The sequence below is a fragment of the Myxocyprinus asiaticus genome, chromosome 12 (assembly GCF_019703515.2).
Source record: "Myxocyprinus asiaticus isolate MX2 ecotype Aquarium Trade chromosome 12, UBuf_Myxa_2, whole genome shotgun sequence".
In the NCBI taxonomy this organism is placed as follows: Eukaryota; Metazoa; Chordata; class Actinopteri; order Cypriniformes; family Catostomidae; genus Myxocyprinus; species Myxocyprinus asiaticus.
The window spans coordinates 29,186,805-29,207,631 of record NC_059355.1 but is presented as its reverse complement, the minus strand read 5'-3'; the positions used below and the strand labels follow the sequence as shown (position 1 = coordinate 29,207,631).

The window sequence follows — 20,827 nt, the reverse complement described above, 5'->3', positions numbered from 1 at the left end:
TGACTTTGTTGAAATAATGCAGATTGTCATTTTGGGCAACAGTGTTAGTTTCATTGTCAAGTCTTTCGATCCTTGGTATGATGAACATCTGAGATCTTTTTACCTTCAGTCAAGTGGGGAGGTGCGTCTTGTTGAGCACCAGGCACTTGTTGATTGGTATCCCCTTGCAGCTTATTGTCAGGGTAAAAAACACTTGGTCACACTGAAGCGTTATATCTGTTGTACTTATTAAGTGATAGTATGAGTACATTTAACTACAGATCCAACCAAGCGCTAGTTCACCAAAAAAACAATTATATATATATATATATATATATATATATATATATATATATATATATATATATATATATAGTCATCATTTACTCCCCATTATGTTGTTCCAAACCCAAATAACTTTCTTCTGCGTAACACAAAAGAATATGTTGGGCTGAATGTTAGGGACTGACAGCCTTAGTCACAATTTACTTTTACTAGGATGAAAGTGAATGGTGAACTAGATAGTCAGATCCTAAAAATATTCATCACATCTCATAAGAAAAAGTCATATGGGTTTGGAACAACATTAAAGTGAGTAAATTACAATAATTATTTTGAGATGAACTGTAGTATTCCTTTTACATTGTTGCCTATTACTATTTGTGATTCGAGGGTGAAAAGCTGCATTAGTATGCATCATGCTGTTTATTATGATGTCACAGTTTTTTTCTGATTGTTGTAAGGCTTACAAACAGCATGGACCCTGCAGCTCTGAGTGTGCTCATTGAGCAGGACATCATGAAGTTACTCCTTCCCTCAGGAATCCCAAACACAGTGGATGAGCTGAAAATTGTGGATTTCAGCCTCCAATATAAGGATTCTGACTTTGATGACTTCTTTAGTCTGACATCCACTAACCAAATTCAGCACAAGGATACTATCAAAGTTGTGTACCCTGCTCCTGTCATTTTGACACTGTATGCAGAGAATGAAAGAAACCCCACTGCCAGTACATCACTGTCAGCAGATTAAATATCCTCCATTGCATCCACAGCATGTCCATTAGACGACACTGCCCCACATGCATCCAATTCCTCTGAGGATACAGTCATCCTCTCCCCACAAAGTAGCCCAGATAGGCTGCCATGGCCCCAAGCGTTCCCAATCCCATCTTTTTCACCAGAAGTACAGATGGTGCTTGAAAAGGCCATGGAGGCCTACAGTAGAGATGGTAGTCTTCTAAATCTCCAAACTGTGAATAAGGATATTAATGATAAGTTAGCTAACGCCATTCATGCTTACATGGCATATCCTTCTGGGATGCAGGTTGCCAGTGCAGCTGAAGCACTTATTCAAAAATATCCACGTCTAAAGGAACCAGGCTCGTTCTCTGGCTTTTATGGCTGGCAAACAAGCCTAAAGTAAAAGATGGCTGATTACAGAAGACGACTCAGTAAGTTTGGTTTTCCTGAAGTCGCAATGTAACACACTGAAAAACAAGAACCCTGAGGACAGGAAGCATGCCAAAAATGTCAAAAAAACCACATAAAGCAGAAGTTAACTACCTACCAACTTATCCATTGGGTGAAAATGAAGAAAGTCTGGAAAAAGAGTGGATATGTTGACAGAAGTGATAAAGAGGGACAGCACCACCGTGATTAAGGAAAAAATTTATAAAACCTTTGCTCTCTGAAGACATGAGGTGGACATGATTGTGTCCCAGTGTTGCGGATTTCAAAGACCGCTGGCCTGTTCTGTTTGACATCCTTCAGGTAGGTCATCAAACACCAATCTATTTCCTTGCATGATGAAATACATGATATCACATGATAACACATGTCTGCATTCATATCTGATTCTGTTTTTGTCTTTCAGATAAATGAAGAATTAAAGAGAAATCACTACTGTGCATTTGGAACCAACATTTATGAAAATGTTGGACCTTTACACACCAAAGCTCATCTGCATTTTCTCCTCCAAAGGTGGAACACTTGGACAGACATTGAAAAGGAAACTGGCTGTCATACCACAGGTATTTTCAAAACATATCATCTATAATCAGTTTCAGTATAATTGATGCTTCTCATCGGTTTCAAACTTTTGTCACTTCAGGACCCAGGCAGAAGCATTGACCAGACCAGACAGGTTATAATCTGTTGCTTGGTAAATTACCTTGGAGAGGAGGAGAAAGATCTCTTCCAAAAGTATGATGTAAGTACCTGAAACTATTGTGAAAATTAATGATGTTTTGAAAAAAAATTACAAAAATAAATAAATGCATTAGTACTTTTGTCTATTTAAAAAAAAAAAAAAAGAAATACTCAGCCTCATGTCTTTCCAAACCAGGATGAGTTTCTCTATTTGAAACACAAAAGGAGGTGATATGTCCAATACACTAGTAAAAGTTTTGACTAGGTGTTCATTGTTACAGCCTCGTAACTTTTAACAAAACTTAATATGATGAACTGAATTTTGTGCACCCCCTTCTTATAAGAGTTGCATTGCAGACAGCCAGTCGGAATGGATTTTTTGAATGTAGTCGAAGAGTCGCAATGTTTACACTTTTCAGAGAAACCAGCCAACAAATGGTTTACTAATAGTTGTCTCAGAATATTAAAATGAGATACAAGAGTATTTTAACATAAAAAATACATGCATCACTTTTTAAAATGCTGACGTGCTAGAAATAATTGCAACATGAGAAGTATCAAATGCTTGTGTGTTTGTGTTCTATAGTGCTCTAATGCAGATGTTCAGCAAGATCTCCTGCAGCACGTAATGAAAATTACTGTCAGCACAAGGGGTGAGCAGGAGGACTTCGGCATCATCTTGGAGGGGGTCCAAGTCATGACTGGGTTGGAAAATATGGCTAAAGCCTGTGCGATTCTTCTGGGACTCACATATGCCCTAAACCTCAGCTATCCAAAACAACTGAGGTATACATTTGAGGACTTTCAGAAGATCTTATAAGAACTGGATGTGTGCAAGTTATCCACCAATGTGCAAGCACTTAAAAACAAAATTCTTTTTTAGAGTTTTGCAAGCAAAGTCTTTTCTTTGTTTTTCTGGACAACGTTTTGGTCCAGAATGCACTGAACAGAAGGATATGTTCTTAAAGTTCAACAATAATACAAGCTTATAGCAAGCATAACTGTCATTGGTTTTGCAAGACAAGTTGTTTGTTTATTACCAAGTTTTATTCCAGAATAGATTTTTTCCCACAAAAACAAATCTGTTTAGAGACATGTTCTTGGAGAATGTTATAAATTTATCTGCAAGTGTGGGTATAGTCCAGACCAGTTAGCCAAGCGTCATGTATGGCATTTTTGTTTTTGGAAAACATTTAAAGGTTTAAGGATTTTACCTTGTCTTTAATGTCTGGCAGCTTTATATCAGGGATGTGTTCTTTTTGAAAAGTTCTATTAGCATGTTTTATAACCTAAAGGGACAGTTCCTCAAAAAATGAAACTTCTCTCATAATTTACTCACACGTGTGCCTTCCCAGATGTGTATGACTTTCTTTCTTCTGCAGAACACATACAAATAACAAATCTCACCTCTGTAGGACCATACAATGAAAGCAAGGCTCAAAAAAGCACAAAAACATCATAAAAGTAATTCATAAGACCCTAGTGATTTAATCCATTAAAACATTTTAAAATTACACTCCAGTATTTAAAAACCTTGTAAATATGATAAATTCTGAAGCTATCTAATCAGTTTTGGGTAAGAACACATTAAAATAAAACTCCTTGCTCATGATCACCAAGAAGACTGCTGATGTCATGATTCGTATAAAAAGGAGTTATATTTTGGTATTTTCTCAACCCAAACTGATTGGATTACTTAAAATACGAATTAAACTACTATAGTCATATGGATTAATTTTAGGCTTTATGCTTTTAGAATCTTCAAAGTTTCGGTCACCTATCACTTGCATTGTAAGAACCTACAGAGCTAAGATTTTCTTAAAATCTTTTTTGTATTAAGAAAGTCATACACATCTGGGATTGCATGAGGGTGTCAATGATGAGAGATTTTTCATTTTTGGGCGAACTAGCCCTTTTAGAGCAGGCTTGTCATAAGACTTTGACTACAACACAAATGTGACAGTAATTTGACCTTTGTAAACGACCTTAATTTTGTTTTTCATTAAATGGTGCTTTTATTTGTGTACTTTAAACTATGTATTTCTTTTCCTTTCTTTTTTCTCAAACAGTTTGTTTAGTGTAATGTACACTGCTTACTGGTTGATAGAATAAATACAGCACTTAACCGTGGGTTATTGTACAAGTTATTGATCTGGCTAAATATATCTAAATTCATATACAATATAAACGCTTTGAGTGGGAATAATATTTAAAATATAAATTGATAAATCATTAAAAAAACGCATAATGTAAAAATAATTTAAAGTGTTTTAAGGTGGTAAAATGGCACTTTTATTATTTTTAAGCTTGTAAAAATGACTAAATTAGCTTAATATCATTAGAAGAATAAAAAGCATGTTAGATTTAATTAATGTGATTTCATTTAAAAAACAAGGCTTAATTACTAACTAATTTGGGTGACTTCACATGATTTTTTTAAAGGAGATTTCATTTAAAATATAAGCAGTAAATACTAACTAATTTGGGGGATCTCACGTGATTTATTTAAGGAAATTTCATTTAAAAAAACAAGGATTAAATACTAACTAATTTGGGAGACTTCACATGATTTCATTAAGGAGATTTCGTTTGAAAAAACAAGGATTGAAAAGTTCTTAAAAATATTACGTGTAATATTGTTACCATACTTTTGTAAGTAGTTATCACATAATAATTTTATAGTGTAGTTTTATCAATTATAATGTGAAGCTTGTTCATTTTCTTCCGTTTGATTTTCAAATATAGCTGTATTTGAGGAACTGCACGAAGTAAGCCAATCAGAACAGTGGGCGTTTACATTGAAGCCTTAAAGGGCAAGATAGCTTTAACCCTTTCGCACGTATGATCAAACCGGTGCGATCTGCATTTGTGCTGCTGTTTACAAGAAAAAGAGGGACTGAAGCGATTGTCATAATGCATCAGTTGCTCAAATAGTCTTTTCAACTTCACAATATCCTTATCTTTATATGTTACAAACTTTCAAACAATCACTAAATAAAAGTATAAAGCTGTCACTGTTTTGATGCAGCGCTGTGGCCTTGTTTTCTGACATCAAACAAAGAATATATAAACTAGTCAGTCCTCTCGAGCCTTCTCCCTGGGAAAGTGGAAGGGCTATCACATCTTATCTATCATAATCAATCATTATAAACATCTAAAAACCACATTACATGTGTATATATAATATATAATCTGACCGTCAGTGTACCTGCTATGATATAATCTGTCCTCCAGTGCATCTGCTAAGAAGTGTAAGGAAATGGGTTTTTTTTTATTACCACATGCATTAAAGAACTCATGCTGGGAGATCCATCAGTACAGGAGAAACTCACGTGCGAAAAGGTTAAACCAAGCTTTCAGACAGAGACAGAGTGGAAAAAAGATTATATATTATTAAATTATGACTGTTTTGGTGCAACAACAACAAAAAAACTTTACTGACATTATATGTGGACCTCAGGAAAGATAATAAAAAATAAAATAAAAAAAAGAGTATGTCATGACTCATGACCCCTTTAAGGGTGCCATATAAACCTTTTTTATTTTATTTCATGGGGTCTTTAAACTTGATTAAAAATGAGCAGATTATAATGTTTGTACTTCATCAGCTAAATTACCTAATGCTAATGTACTGTAATGTAATCCAAGATTGATTTTAGCTCAGGAACACATTTGCACAAAGAAAATAAATATATAAATAAATAAACCATACTTGTCCATCTTTTCGCTGGTCTGACGCCAATGGGTCATGTCCTTCCTCCAGCGCAGATTCTCCTGACTGCCAAAAGCACTGCCTGATGGACTTCTCTCTGATGGTGAAAGGCAATAAAACATACATCAATCAGGATACATATCAAAAGGTCTTTTCCTTGCACTTCCAACAGAACAGTGTCCAAATAAACCAGCATTTTCACTAACCAAGCTGTCCCCTGCTCCGTCGCACCATCTCCTGTCTGGCTCCAATACTGCCCAGGATAGCTTCTTCCAGCTTTGCCTTCATGTCTTTAGATTTCTTAAAGGTTAGACTGTTCATTCGTTCAAATGCCTTCTTCCCCTGCATGAACAAAAAATGGGCCTTTTTGTACATGATGGATGGACAGAAACACACAAACACAGATTACTTTTAACATTCAGTAGGCGAAGCAATAAGGATCTTCGGAGCTGAACAGAAACGATAAATAGAATAAGGAGAGACAACAGATGCAATGGCCCCAAAAGTATTTGGACACTTCAGCCACACTTAAATTAATGTCTTTGCAATATTTAACAAAATATCACACCAAATGACATTAATTTTAAAGAAACATTAGCACATATACATTTCAAGCCAATTATTCCTCAAAAAGAAGTTTGTTTTATGAATACTGTTCAAATTTAAGACAAAACATATTTGGACCCATTCTTGCTTGTCCAAATTTGTGGAATATGTCCATTTTTAAGGTGATGAACTATGCCTGTGATTACTCTGCTAGTACGTCTGTATATACTTGAGGGGAATTTCATACATCCACTAAAAATCACCTCGAGACCAGTTGGTTAAAAGTAATTGCAAAGAAATGGTTTGCATCATCTGTTTGCAAATGCCACTAGGTCTGATATCTAATGCAGGGTTTCCCAAACGGGGGTTCGTAAGGAAACTCCAGGGGGTCCGTGAGAGAGTGTAGATGTTGTGTTGGAAAATATTTCAGGCATTTACCAATTTTTAAAAACATTGATGGATAATTCCAAAATGTTGTCTGTCATTTTACATATATAAAAAAACAAGAACACAACTTAAAGGAATATTCCTGGTTCAATACAAGTTAAGCTCAATCGACAGCATTTGTGGCATAATATTGATTACCACAAAATTTTATTTTGACTTGTCCGTCCTTTTCTTTAAAAAAATCTGGGTTACAGTAAGGCACTTACAATGGAAGTGAATGGGGCCATATTTTTATATTAAAATACTCACAGTTTCAAAAGTATAGCCACAAGACATAAACAATATGTGTGTAACCATGATTTTAGTGTGATAAAATCACTTACTAACATTTTCTGTGTAAAGTTATAGCCAATTTCACAACTTTGTTACCATGACGATGTATATGTCAACAAACCCTAAAACCTTACAATGACTGTAAAAATGACAATTTAAACAAATTTACGGCTCAAATAATATACAAGTTTTAACAGAAGAATGAATGCAAGTGCTTTTATAAAATTGTAAGCTTCCCATTTCTGTGTTTAAACCCTCCAAATTTTGGCCACATTCACTTTCATTGTACCCATTCATTTCCATTGTAAGTGCCACACTGTATCCTACAATTAATGTTTGGGGTTATCAACATTATGCCACAAATGCTGTCGATTGAGCAGCAGGTGATGGCTGTACCTCCTTGGCCTGTACTGTTAACCGCTTGTGTGTTGGTTCTGTTCACTGCTGAACCGACCTGTTGACAGAGGCTTGATGAGTCTTAAAGGTGTCATTTAGGCGGCCGCCTACTATCTCCTCACTTGGCAGTCAAAACTTGAAATATAGGCTAATGTATAAGTTCCTAAAAAAAAAACATAAATCTAATGTTTTATTTCCTAAACATATTTCTAGAAGTAAGGGGGACATGACCCCCACCCCAGGTTATAATGGTTGCTACAGCCCTGGCTTTGTTACTTCAATTATGGCATTTTAAATGATTGAAAAGGTCAATTTCAGCTATATCATCAGATATAAAATACACAAATGGAAAGGCATGCATTTAAAAAAAATAAAATAAAATAAAATAAAAAAAATCAGGGAAAGAAATCAAAAATGACTAATAAAAAATTTAAAATGTACCAAAAAAAAAAAAAAAAAGTCAAATGGTCTGTGACTGTAGTGCAATCTCTAATAGAGGTAGAATTTCTACTGGTGAATAAAATGAAATGAAATGTGTAAATATTATAAGAAAAGAACAATAGATGAAATAAAGGTTCATTAAAATACAACAATAACAGGAAAAATAAAGTGCAAAGATGTAAAATTATTTATAATTTCAAAAGGTTATCAATACTTAAAATATCAGGGGATACTTCAAGTAATTCAGTTAGATCAAAAGGGTTCGGCTAATAAAAAAGTTTGGGAGCCCCTGATCTAATGCAATTCCATTCAGACATTTTCAAGCGTGTCCAAAAGCGTCCAAATACTTTGGGTCCACTGTGTATTGGTAGAGATTAAAAAATTGCTTGAAAACCCATGTAAATAAACCCTAAGGTAAAGGCTTTCACAGATGACGCCTATTCATACCTTGTATTCAAAGCAGGAGACACAGAGGTAGAGCAGGTCCAGCAGACGGTTGAGCTGGGAGACAGACAGGTCTGTGAACCACTTCTGAAGCACCATCTCATCCGCATTCTTCAGCACCCACAGCAGACAGATAAGCAGACTGCGACTGGACTCAGCCGAGAACGAACCATGCTGACGAGTGGCCTGGAGAACAAAATAAGTGAATGGATTAATGGAAAAATTAAGTACAAAAAAGATAAGAAACAGATAGCTAGCTTGAGGGGATAGAAACATATTTAGCATATTTTAAGTGTGTGAAATCAAATCAACGTTAGATATTCCTTTTTTTTTTTTTTTTAAAAACACTGCCAGGTTCCATATTTCATTGTTAAATTATAAGCTTTGGTCTAAAACTTGGTTGCAATGACAAGTAATCACAAGTTATGAACACAACAAAGTGAACCTATGAAGTAAAAAGATAAAAAAGAAGCAAAAAATGGGTATAAGCCTTGAATGTTGAAGAGATATAAATTTGATGAAAAGACTTCACATTACCTGTGGATTGAGCATAAAACTACTAGGCCGTGACATCTGTGGAACAGAGGTCCCTGCTATCGCCATAGCAACAGTCTGGCTGATCATACTGTTGCCCTCAGCTTCCTGCTCCTCACTACCAGGTCGACCCCACTGATTATGCGATTCTGTGTTTGTAATAGATGGGTCAAAAACAAAACTGAAAAACTGAAATTTGGTTTTTACTCTGCTCTGCATACAGATTATCATATTCCCCCGAAAGGTTTTAAACATACCAGTGAAATCATGGAGTTGGGGAAGGGTTTCCATGACAATGCCTATGAGTGGCAGGTAGAGCAGGGCAACCCTGGCTTTGACCTCAGGGTCAGCATAGCGCGGATCAGAGTCATGACTGGAGAGCAGATTATGGACCACGCTGATGACCTTCTTATGGAGACCAAACATCCTATAGCAATTACACATTTAATGCATTATGAGTGAAATGCAGTCTAAGTGCATTAAAGGGATAGTTCACCCAAAAATGAAAATTCAGTCATCATATACTCACCTTCAAGGCATCCCAGATGTGTATTAATTTCTTTATTCTGCTGAACACAAACGAAGATTTTTAGAAGAATATCACAGCTCTGTAGGTGCATACAACGCAAGTTAACAGGGTCCAAAACATTGAAGCTTAAAAACATATAAAGGCAGCATAAAAGTAATCCATAAGACTCCAGTGGTTAAATCCATGTCTTCAGAAGTGAGATGATAGGTGTGGGTGAGAAACAGATCAATATTTAAGTAATTTTTTTTACTCCAGATCTCCACTTTCCCTTGCACATTCTTCTTTTGTTTTTGGCTATTCACATTCTTCATGCATATCACCATCCACTGGGCAGGGAGGAGAATTAACTAAAATATTGATCTGTTTCTCACCCACATTTATCATATCGCTTCAGAAGACATTGTTTATAACATTGGAGTCGTGTGGATTACTTTTATGCTGCCTTCATGTCCTTTTTGGAGCTTCAAAGTTCTGGCCACCATTCACTTGCATTGAATGGACCAACAGAGATGAGATATTCTTCTAAAAATCTTTGTTTGTGTTCAGCAGAAGAAAGAAAGTCATACACATGAGATGGCATGAGGGTGAGTAAATGATTAAAGATTTTTCAGTTTGGGGTGAACTATCTCTCAGATGAGTTGCAAGACAAAACATCAAGTCAAATGTGAAATGTCATAAAAATTCAATAACTTGGTTAACCAGAAACCCAACCCAAAACCTTCCTTTTTGACCAATGTAATTCCATGACATTTTCCATCATTTGTGATTACTGGATACAGATTTTTAAAAATCATTTTGATTCAGACCAATTCGCTAATGAATGACCGATTTGTAAACTATTTTGACATATTTACTGACTGACTGAATAATTCACTTGCAGATCACCATGGTTTGTGAACAAGTTTTATTCTACACAAGCGACACAAACTATTTGTTTTTGTTTTGTTTTTTTTGGGGGGGGAATCACAAATGTAAAATTACCTGATATTACCAGGTTTGCCAATTGTGTAAATTGACATATTTAAGTCCAACCACACAAAAAAGTTTATAGAAGTAAATATATTAAGATACAATTTTTAAAAAGTGGTAGTAAATCTACTAGCTACTAGCAAGATGAAGAAAAGAAAATTGAGAGTAGCCATGACACACACCAGGGTACTGACCCATCAGCCTCAGGGTCCAGAATGACAGCCAGCTCTGTCAGAACGAGACCAGCGAGGTAATGCTGCTCTCTGAAGGGCACAGACAGCTCAAACATGTTGGCTATCTTTTGGTCCTGCACATGGGTAGAGAAACTAGAACTCTGGAGGGAGACATTGAAAAACAAAGCCAAACAAATGTAAGGAAGGAAGGCTGAGTACATTTACTTCAAAGAATGATTTAGCCAAAAATGAAAATTCTGTCATGATTTACTCACCCACATGTTATTCTAAACCTGTATGACTTTCTTTCTCACGTAGAACACAAAAGGAGACGTTTTAAAGCTTTACAGCATGGAACTATCCACAGTTTACAATATTCATTAAAACATCTCCTTGTGTATTCTGCATAAGAAAGTCAGTCATTTGGGTTTGGAATGACATGAAAGTGATTAAATTATGAAATTTGAGATAATCACAGCTTACGTGTCTCAGTTTGAGTTCATACCTGAGATGTGGCAGAGGAGACAGAAGGAGATGGGGAGGCTGGGGGTGTAAGTAGACTAAAGGGCAGGTTTAGAGTGACATAGTGTTCATGGCTGCAGATGATCCTCAGAAAGTCCAGCCTCAGAGACTCTAGAGTGGGGTTCTGTAGTGCATAGAGCTTGGTAGACACCTGTACATAGGAGGAATAGAAAATGAAACGTGCGCATCCGACCATGTTTTTGGGGTGATTTGTCATTTATTTGTTTAAAGCTGACTTGATGGTACCTGTTTCCAATAAGTTTTGATAAGAGTGAAGACAAAGCCTCTATCCATGACTGACAGGAGGTCATTGAGAAAAAAGGCTAAGCTTGTGTTGAGCCTTTCCACCAATTCAAGATCCTGAAAGGAAATTGACCAGACAAATATGCAACAGCTAATACAACACCATTTACAGCACACATATGCTTTTCCAACTATTTTCATCAATGGAATAGAATTTTTACAGACTGTGATGACGTGTTTCTGCTGTTAAATCAAGTAAACATATTTTTTATTTTATAATTTGTTTTTTATTATTTAGTGTAAACATATAACATAATTCTTTGTTATATTACCCTCGCTTTAATAAATACATATATTTATTTATTAAATATATAACTATATTTATTAATTACTATATATATACATATATTTATTTATTAATACACATATGCACTGGTGGCCAAAATTTGGAATAATGTACAGATTTTGCTGTTTTGGAAGGAAATTGGTACTTTAATTCACCAAAGTGGCATTTAACTGATCACAAAGTATAGTCAGGACATTACTGATGTAAAAACAACACCATCACTATTTGAAAAAAGTCATTTTTTGATCAAATCTAGACAGGCCCCATTTCCAGCAGCCATCACTCCAACATCTTATCCTTGAGTAATCATGCTAAATTGCTAATTTGGTACTAGAAAATCACTTGCCATTATATCAAACACAGTTGAAAGCTATTTGGTTAATTAAATGAAGCTTAACATTGTCTTTGTGTTTGTTTTTGAGTTGCTACAGTATATAGCAGATCTGGCATGTCTTAAGGTCAATATTAGGTCAAAAATGGCACCCCAAAAAAACAAAAAAACAAAAAACAGCTTTCTCTAGAAACTCGTCAGTCAATCATTATTTTGAGGAATGAAGACTACACAATGCTTGAAACTGCAAAAAAACTGAAGATACTGAAGATTTCATACAAAGGTGTACACTACAGTCTTCAAAGACAATGGACAACTGGTTCTAACAAGGACAGAAAGAGATGTGGAAGGCCAGATGTACAAATAAACAAGAGGATAAGTACATCAGAGTCTCTAGTTTGAGAAATAGACACCTCACATGTCCTCAGCTGACAGCTTCATTGAATTCTACCCGCTCAACACCAGTTTCATGTACAACAGTAAAGAGAAGACTCAGGGGTGCAGGCCTTATGGGAAGAATTGCAAAGAAAAAGCCACTTTTGAAACAGAAAAACAAAAAGTAAAGGTTAGAGTGGGCAAAGAAACACAGACATTGGACAACAGATAATTGGAAAAGAGTGTTATGGATCTTAAACCCAGACAGCCACATCTATGGCAAGTGCTTCAGGAAGCGTGGGGTGAAATGTCACCTGAGTATCTGGACAAACTGACAGCTAGAATGCCAAGGATCTGCAAAGCTGTCCTTGCTGCACGTGGAGGATTTTTTGATGAGAACTCTTTGAAGTAGTTCTGAATTTTTTTTTCAAATTGCAATATACATTTTTCACATTATTAATGTCCATTGTCCAATGACTATATGTTGTGATCAGTTGAATGCCACTTTGGTGAATAAAAGTACCAATTTCTTTCCATAAGAGCAAAATCTGTACATTATTCCAAACTTTTGGCCACCAGTGTGTGTGTGTGTATTTCTTTTTTATATATATATATAAAAGAAAATCAATGCTTTGATGGTGTTTCAAATATAGCTGCTGAGAGAGTGACAGTAAATTTGGCATTTTTCTCTCTTCTGACGGCCATAACACAGCGTAACAGTCTGGTTCTGGAAGTAAAAATCCCATACATTTTTTCCATAGAGAAATTGATTTCCAACAATATCTTATAAACCTTTAAAGACAGACCTACCATGTGCTTCGAGGTTGTTGATCAATGTTATATGCTTCTGTTGAAGCCATCAGTCTGCGTTATTTCAACTTCATTGTTTAAAAATAATGTTTGATAGCAGAATTCCTGGTAAACAACTACATTATCCATGGAACAGCAGAGAACGGTTCACCCATCAGAGAACCACGGCCGACAAAGACCGCGAAACGTGCCTCGGAGCGACCTCCCACTCCCATGAAACACTGTAAATGGCATGATCGAGTCGGTCTCCCTTCACCCTTAAACTACTTATATATTTGTACATATGGGAATATTTTGCAGTAATCGAAAAGTAAATTGTTTCTACGCTTATAATCAACAACTTAAAGGGACAGTTCACCCATAACTGAAAAATCTCTTATCATTTACTCACCCTCATGCTATCCCAGATGTGTATGACTTTCTTTCTTCTGAAGAACACAAACGGATATTTTTAGAAGAATATCTCAGCGCTGTTTGTCCATTTAATGCAAGTGAATGGTGATCAGACGTTTGAAGCTCCAAAAAGCAGATAAAGGCAACATTAATGTAATCCATAAGACAGTGGTTTAATCAATGTCTTCTGAAGTGATCCAGTCGGTTTTGGGTGAGAACAGACCAAAATAAAACTCCTTTTTCACTGTACATCTTGCCATTGTAGTCTCTAGGTACGATCATGATTTCAAGCTCAATTACACAAATCATGATCGCCAAGGAAACTGCTGTCAAGATTTATAGTGAAAAAGGAGTTACATTTTGGTCTGTTCTCACGCAAAACCGACTGGATCGCTTTAGATGACACTGATTAACCCACTGGAGTCTTATGGATAACTTTAATCTTGCCTTTATCTGCCTTTTTAAGCTTCAAATGTCTGGTCACCATTCACTTGCACTGTATGGGCCTACAGAGCTGAAATATTCTTCTGAAAATATCAGTTTGTGTTCTGCAGAAGAAAGTCATACACATCTTGGATGACATGAGGGTGAGTAGATGATGAGAGAATTTTCATTTTTGGGTGAACTAACCCTTTAAAATCAATACAATAGTTTCATATATTTCCATGATTTTTTATTCAATTATATAATTCGCAATGCTTCATGGGATTGTAATTTGTGCCCTTGTGAAAGACGGTAAGTGCACAGTCTTGTCTTTTTGTCAGATTTTCAAATACTTTTTTGCCTCAAAACAAAGTTTGCCATGTTCTGATTCACCGTGGAGCTGGTTGGTTTGGTTTATGGCTTACAACTCTTTTATGGATGATTTTTTTTAAATCCCTATGCAAAAATTGATTGGGAAAAATACATCCGGAACCCAGACAACTGAAAAAGTGGGTGGGCACTGTTGTGCTCTATATATCTCTCTCTTTGTTTTTTTGTTATTTTTTTCCTATTTAAGTTGTGGAATCACAAAATAGTGGGTTTCTCTATGGCTGTTGGTAATAACATTTGCTGTAGTCTTCCATTCACTCCTATATAAGTGTATACTGCTATAGTTTAATTCCCCATTCCAAGCCAGGAAATGTGAAGAGAGATCCATAAGGGTTTAGGCTCTTCCAGACAATAAATAGGGACGCAAATAAATAAAAACAGCAGATCATATCAAACAGGTCAATGCACTCATTTGTGCATTCGTGATTTTCCTCACCTTCTGGAAACGTGAGACAATGTCACCTGCAATGGTGCTAACCAGAGCGGTGATGTCATCCATGAAGCGCTCGGGGAAGCGGTTTTTCCTGGGAGACTCCAATCGTTCAGTAAAGTATAAGTGATGGATGATGCTTTTAACCTGAAAGAAGAAACTGATGGAACATCTTGCTCTTCTAACAAACCTCAAAAGCAAACACTACGCTTTTGATCATAAAAGAAGCAGCTCTTCTAATAAAGACATATGGGTGTGGTAGTTCTTACCATGAGTTCAAAGAAGAACCAGGCCTGTTGTAGAGCTCCCTCCCTCACGCTGCCACTGCTAACAACCCACTGCAGGGCAAGCTCCTCATGAAAGAGCTGAGAACAGGAAGGAACCATCAGAGAACCATTCATCGTTCAATCGGTACATTTCCTATGGTTCATTTTGTCTTAGCTCTACTATGGGATATGAAATGGTTCTTTGACATAAGGTCCACTGTGTTGCTGAAGAGTGGGGAGGATTCATTATTCTACAGATCGAACACAGATAAACAGCACAAGTCCCCGTTACTGGGGCAAGACCAACAGGGTGCTCCATACTACTTTAGGAGGCATTCACAGCATAGAGAAGTACATGTAGCCAGCATCCACAAGAACATGACTACTACAACAATAAAAAACTACAAACAGTCATTCAAAGGCAGACGGGCACAGGTGAGGCGAGGAGGGGATTGACTCCTGCCTTCCAAGTCTCTACCTTTTTGGTCGGCAAGCGTCCTGTTAATGTTTGTAAGAAACTGGCGCTCTCAGTGTGCGATGACATGCGTTTGCCACTGCGCTCCATGGCCTAAGGGTGGGAATGAATGAAAGGGTGACAATAGATTAGTGTGGAGGACAGGAGTATGTGTTGCATTCACTACTCAAATCCACACACATATATTCTCACAAACACACACATAAAAGATAATACAGCACAAACTTGTGAATTCAAACTTTTAACTGTCAGACAAACTTTTTTCTGATTCTGATGCATTTGTTTATATTATTTCTAAATCTTTGACTACTTTTCTCACTATTATTCTGCACAGAGATAGTAGCTGTACACAGTCTACTTAATAATGAGACTGAGGTGATTCAAAGAATATTATGTTTTGGTGAGCTGCTGCTTAAAATAATAATAATAAAAAAATTTAAAAAAACTAATAATAGCACTTAAGCATGTATGTTTAAATGAATTTGATTCTTACAGGCGCTGAGTAATGAGAAGAGAAAAATAGTAGCCGTAACCAGGTACCAGCTGTTAAAAAAAAAAATAATTGTGACACTTTACAATAAAGTTCCATTAACGCATTAGGTAAAATGAATAATCACTGAACAATATATATATATTTTTAGAGCATTTATTAATTATAGTTAATAAAAATACAATTGTTTATTGTTAGTTCATATTACATTAACTAATGTTAACTACTAGTAATACATCTTTTGATTTGAAATGTATTAGTATATGCTGAAATTAACATTAACCATGAATAATAAATGCTGTAAAATGATTGTTTATTGTTAGTTCACGTTAAATAATGTTGTTAACTAATGTTAACAAATGGAACCTTTGTAAAGTGTTACTGAAAAAAACAAATGCTCAGTTCCACAAGACAAACAAACCACTCATACACGGACATGCAGCAAACAGTATGACATGCCAAAATGAAACTGAAAGTAAGTAAAAGTTGAAATTGGTTAATTATACCCATGCAATGCTTGTGTGAAAATGGTGAATAGGGGAGATGAGGAGGTTCGATGCATTGTGGACGGGACTGAACAAAAATAGGAAATGGTTGAGAATCTACTGGTATTTTAACTAAGAATATGCAAATTCAGGAAGCAGGCGCTTCGAGAAGAGATGTGAGCAATGGAACTAATGCACATTGTGGTTTTAGTGGTTTTGGGAGAGACTGAGTAAAGGGGGTATTTTGCTTTGTATTAAATTAAGGGGGATGGGATATTCAGAATGACCTGCTTAGCATCTGCTGTTGAGCCAGGGCTGGTCCCCCAGGGGGCGCTTTTGCACCCCATGGTATGCACCCAAGAGTTGGAGCGATCTAAGCCCTGCGAGCCAAGGGTGGCATCAAAAGGGTCACGGACAGGAGCAAGCAAGCAAGCAAGGGAACAGTGAAAGGTCAAAAGGTTACAGGTCAATGAAACAAATGGAAAAAGGGAGCAAGTTAGTTTATATTAATTTCTCATTTTTGAAAAGCAACAGGTTATTCACTAATAACTTCACATTTATTGGGTGACAGATGAAGCTCTAAAGAAAGCTTAGTTTGACTGCACAGAAATCATGATTGGGAAATCAGGTGGATTTCATTCACTGAAACTGGTGAAAGAACGTCAGCACACAGTTACATATTTGCTTTGATGGGGAGACAGACCTCATATTTATAACTTTTAAATATATGAAAAACATTGTCATGCGTTAATTCCAATATAACATGATTTTCATTGCAACATGTATGTTTCTTCAGAAATTTCCATGAGAATATTCAACTGCATATTTGTTTCTTATACCACATGAAAGGTTAGTTAACTCCATGTTTGGGGGTTTTGTCAAATTAAAGGGCTAGTTCACCCTAAAATAAAAATTTTGACATCTTTTGTTCAATTTGTTCCAAACCTGTATGACATTCTTCTTTGGAACACAAAGTCTTTCATTATGCCTAATACTGTACCTTCTTGTGTGTCCGTTTAGGTAAGGAGTCTGGTGCAGCTTTACCCACAAACAAGGTGCATGGATAGAGCAAAGTACAAATGAAGTGGATAAATCCAGCAACTTTTGTTAAAGGTAAAAATGTATTTAAATAATCATTTAAATAAACTTTCTCCATTTAACAAGAGTTGCTAGATTTAACCATTTAATTTCTCCTTTTGTGTTCACTGGAAGTAATAAAGTCGTATGGACTTGGAACAATATGTGGTTTTTTGGGTGAACTATCCCTTTAATGGTTTCCTAGCATAGAAGACTATCTGCAAGTACAATTTTTTTAATTCATATGCTCATTCTGATGAGGTTTAACAAAAGTCAATCCAGAACTTACCAAGGCACTAAAGTAGTGAAACAGGCTTAACAAAAAGTTCACTTCATTTACATTTTCAGGATCTTAAACACTTTTTGATCTAAAGGCTTGTGCTTAAATGCTTTCAATTTATTTTGCATATATTTGTTCAATTATAAAATAACAAAATAGTTTCAATTACTTGACTAATATTTTAAGATGTGGAAAATAGTTAAATGTGCAGGTGTCCATACTTTTGACTTGTATTGTGTATATTTTAACATAACTTTTAATTATAGATTAGAAACCAATTTAATCATCAGTTAATTATTCAATTACTAACTATCCTGACCAGAGGACAGAAAATAAATACATTTAGTGTCATCCTTTTTACTGCACACACTCATTAAAAGCAAACTGCTGACAAATGTAGAAGTTCGATGGAGTTTGGCCTCCAATCTCATACAAGCATTAATTTTTCTGCATTTCATTTAGGTTTTTTTGCAAGATGATGTAACAAGGGTTGTGTACATAAAATGTCCCAGCTAAAGTTTGCATTGAAGGTGAGATATAGGTTGAACTGTAACATTGGGACATGCTCAGTCAGCAATTGAGGGAAGAAAGTCAATGACCTCTTCTAAAATTAATAATGAACGCAACGATTTACATACAGTGGAGGCAATCGACGCATGCCTCAACAACAGCACTAATAAAATGCATTCGGATATTTATGTAAACAATACAGGTATGACGCTGTGTTCCAAGTATTTACAGCAAAATACAGCAGCCTCTAATAGTATAGTTAAACATAACCTATAACCAACTGTTACTTGTGTAATTTAATAGACAACATACAATAGATTGCTACTGATAAGTGTCTGCCTACCTTACTGCCGATGATGGAGCGTACTTCATCATCTGGTGAGGTTGGAGTGCCAGAGATGTCTGGGTTACTATTGCTAAGGCTACGAGAGCGGTTGAGATTGAGGCTTGCGGGTCTAACTGCAGAACGGGCCATGGTGGCATAATGCACCGAGCCACCCAATCCTCCCGGACCTATTATGCAGAACATGACAAAATAGAACAGACATTCACAGCATTAGATTTCTGACAATTTTAACACAATTTAAAGGGCTAAAAGGCAAAAGTTTTCCAACTAACAATACTCAGGACACAAAATTAAAGATCAATATAATATTTTCACTACTGGAAAAAATCAAGAAAAAAAAAGAACTTAAACCCGACCTGGAGATGGAGAGTTAGGATCCATGTTGGGCAGGCGGAAGACATAGTGTATATATGAGGAGAGGAGGCTGTTTCGACCGTGCATATCCTGACTGGTGTCCAAGTACTTATGTAGCCGGTTCACTATGGATGCCATCACTTCAAAAGAGGCCTGGCCAAGATTCACTACAGTAGAGATCAAATGAAAAACAACGTAATTAAGAAACAGCAAGGCTCCGCAGACTACCAATTGATTGATGCGATTCTGAATGAAATAAAAAAAGACAAATTAATAATATACTAAAATGTTTAATGTAAACAATTACATTATATACTATTTTTGTTTATTGTTAAAGGGACAGTTCAACCAAAACTAAAAAATCTTGTACTTTTTCATCATTTACTCACCCTCACATATATTTGTTTTTCTTGATACTGATCACAGATTGTTTCTTGTGACTGATCATGATAATTTTCCACATCTAAAGATTTGTATGAGTTTGAAGGTGGGAGGGCTTATACCTATCTGGCCAGCTATAACAGGTGGCCGCACCATCAGCAGCACCAGTTTGTCCAGCAGTAGGTGGAGGAAGCGCACCACAGGCTCTAGCTGAGAGGAATTCAAAGCTGCAATACTGGACTTCAACTCAGCCTCAAGATTATTCTCCATAATGCGCATGTCTCCTATCCTGACTGGGAACATGTGCTCATCCAGAGCATGCACCAGAGCAAAGAACTTATCTAAATATTGGTCCTGTGGACAGGAAAAAAAAATAAAAATATGCCTTTGTTGGTGAGGTGGTGGGGGTGATCTTTAAAAACAAAACAAACAAAAAAGTTAACCACCAATTACCTGTGTGTGGATGGTGGATACAGCCACAACTTCAACATTGAAAACCCCTCTGTGGTTATCCACCCATTTCATGCCAGGAAGAGGAACCTAGACAAACATGAATGCATCAACAATGAGGCAGCTTTCTGTATAATTTCTTCCAGAAACTATTCATTGCAACATTGAAGCAAGTGCAAGCAATACAGTTAACACTATACAGAATATAAATACTATACATAACCAAAACTCCGGTCAATCATGTTATCAAACCAATTCATCTTTACCAATGGACATGACAGAAATGGCCTTACATCAGGAGAGAGAACAGAGTAGGACTGAGGAGGTTTCTCCAGAGACACTGGCAGGCAGAAATTACCCGTCCTCAAGCGTCCACTCTGCAGCATAGGAATCCACTGAGAGAAAAACAGACAGAGTGTCCATAAAGGGGTGATCATGAGTACTGAAATGTATTCTCTATTAGCGTGAGGTGAGTCCTAAAACTGCATGTACCGTGTATCCAACAGGCGTCTCCAGTGGAGTGTTCTGTTTCTGTTGACAACTGACGTGGTAGAAAGTGAAGAGGATGTGATGGTGGTCGGTCAGCGAGGCTGGTAGCTTGATTTTAACTTCATCATGGAAATCTGGTGAACTGAAGAAACAAAACTGAGGAATTTACTTGCAAGCACCACAAGTAAAAAGGTCAACAATCCATTTCCTGTGCAAAAGAAACAAAAAGCTTCAACTTATCTAACTTGTGTTCAAAAGTCAACTAGAGCTTCTGCAACCCTGTCACTCCATGAGCTGATGTTTCTTTAATGTAAATACTCTCAGGTAAGCGCAGATTTATGATGTCAATGAGGTCTAGACATGAACTC

General features: G+C 36.3%; 1 protein-coding gene across 13 annotated transcripts in view; it reads right to left on the bottom strand.

Annotated features, from left to right (window-relative positions):
• The window catches only part of LOC127448865 (dedicator of cytokinesis protein 7), a 75,863-nt gene that overhangs the window by 23,429 nt on the left and 31,607 nt on the right, over positions 1-20,827 (bottom strand). For 3 of the 13 annotated variants that reach the window (XM_051711748.1, XM_051711749.1, XM_051711750.1), the window contains exons 17-33: positions 20,463-20,601; positions 20,264-20,365; positions 19,974-20,060; positions 19,643-19,874; positions 19,142-19,306; positions 18,783-18,952; positions 15,601-15,690; positions 15,126-15,221; positions 14,863-15,003; positions 11,362-11,475; positions 11,099-11,266; positions 10,615-10,754; positions 9,180-9,349; positions 8,926-9,071; positions 8,392-8,574; positions 6,048-6,183; positions 5,842-5,938 (exon numbers count right to left, since the gene is read on the bottom strand). In XM_051711748.1, coding sequence (XP_051567708.1) covers positions 5,842-5,938; positions 6,048-6,183; positions 8,392-8,574; positions 8,926-9,071; positions 9,180-9,349; positions 10,615-10,754; positions 11,099-11,266; positions 11,362-11,475; positions 14,863-15,003; positions 15,126-15,221; positions 15,601-15,690; positions 18,783-18,952; positions 19,142-19,306; positions 19,643-19,874; positions 19,974-20,060; positions 20,264-20,365; positions 20,463-20,601 — 2,376 coding nt within the window. Of the gene's footprint in view, positions 1-5,841; positions 5,939-6,047; positions 6,205-8,391; positions 8,575-8,925; positions 9,072-9,179; positions 9,350-10,602; positions 10,755-11,098; positions 11,267-11,361; positions 11,476-14,862; positions 15,004-15,125; positions 15,222-15,600; positions 15,691-16,090; positions 16,141-16,859; positions 16,953-18,782; positions 18,953-19,141; positions 19,307-19,642; positions 19,875-19,973; positions 20,061-20,263; positions 20,366-20,462; positions 20,602-20,827 lie in introns of those variants that run through there. The other 10 variants (XM_051711742.1, XM_051711743.1, XM_051711741.1 and 7 more) reach the window with 7 other exon arrangements.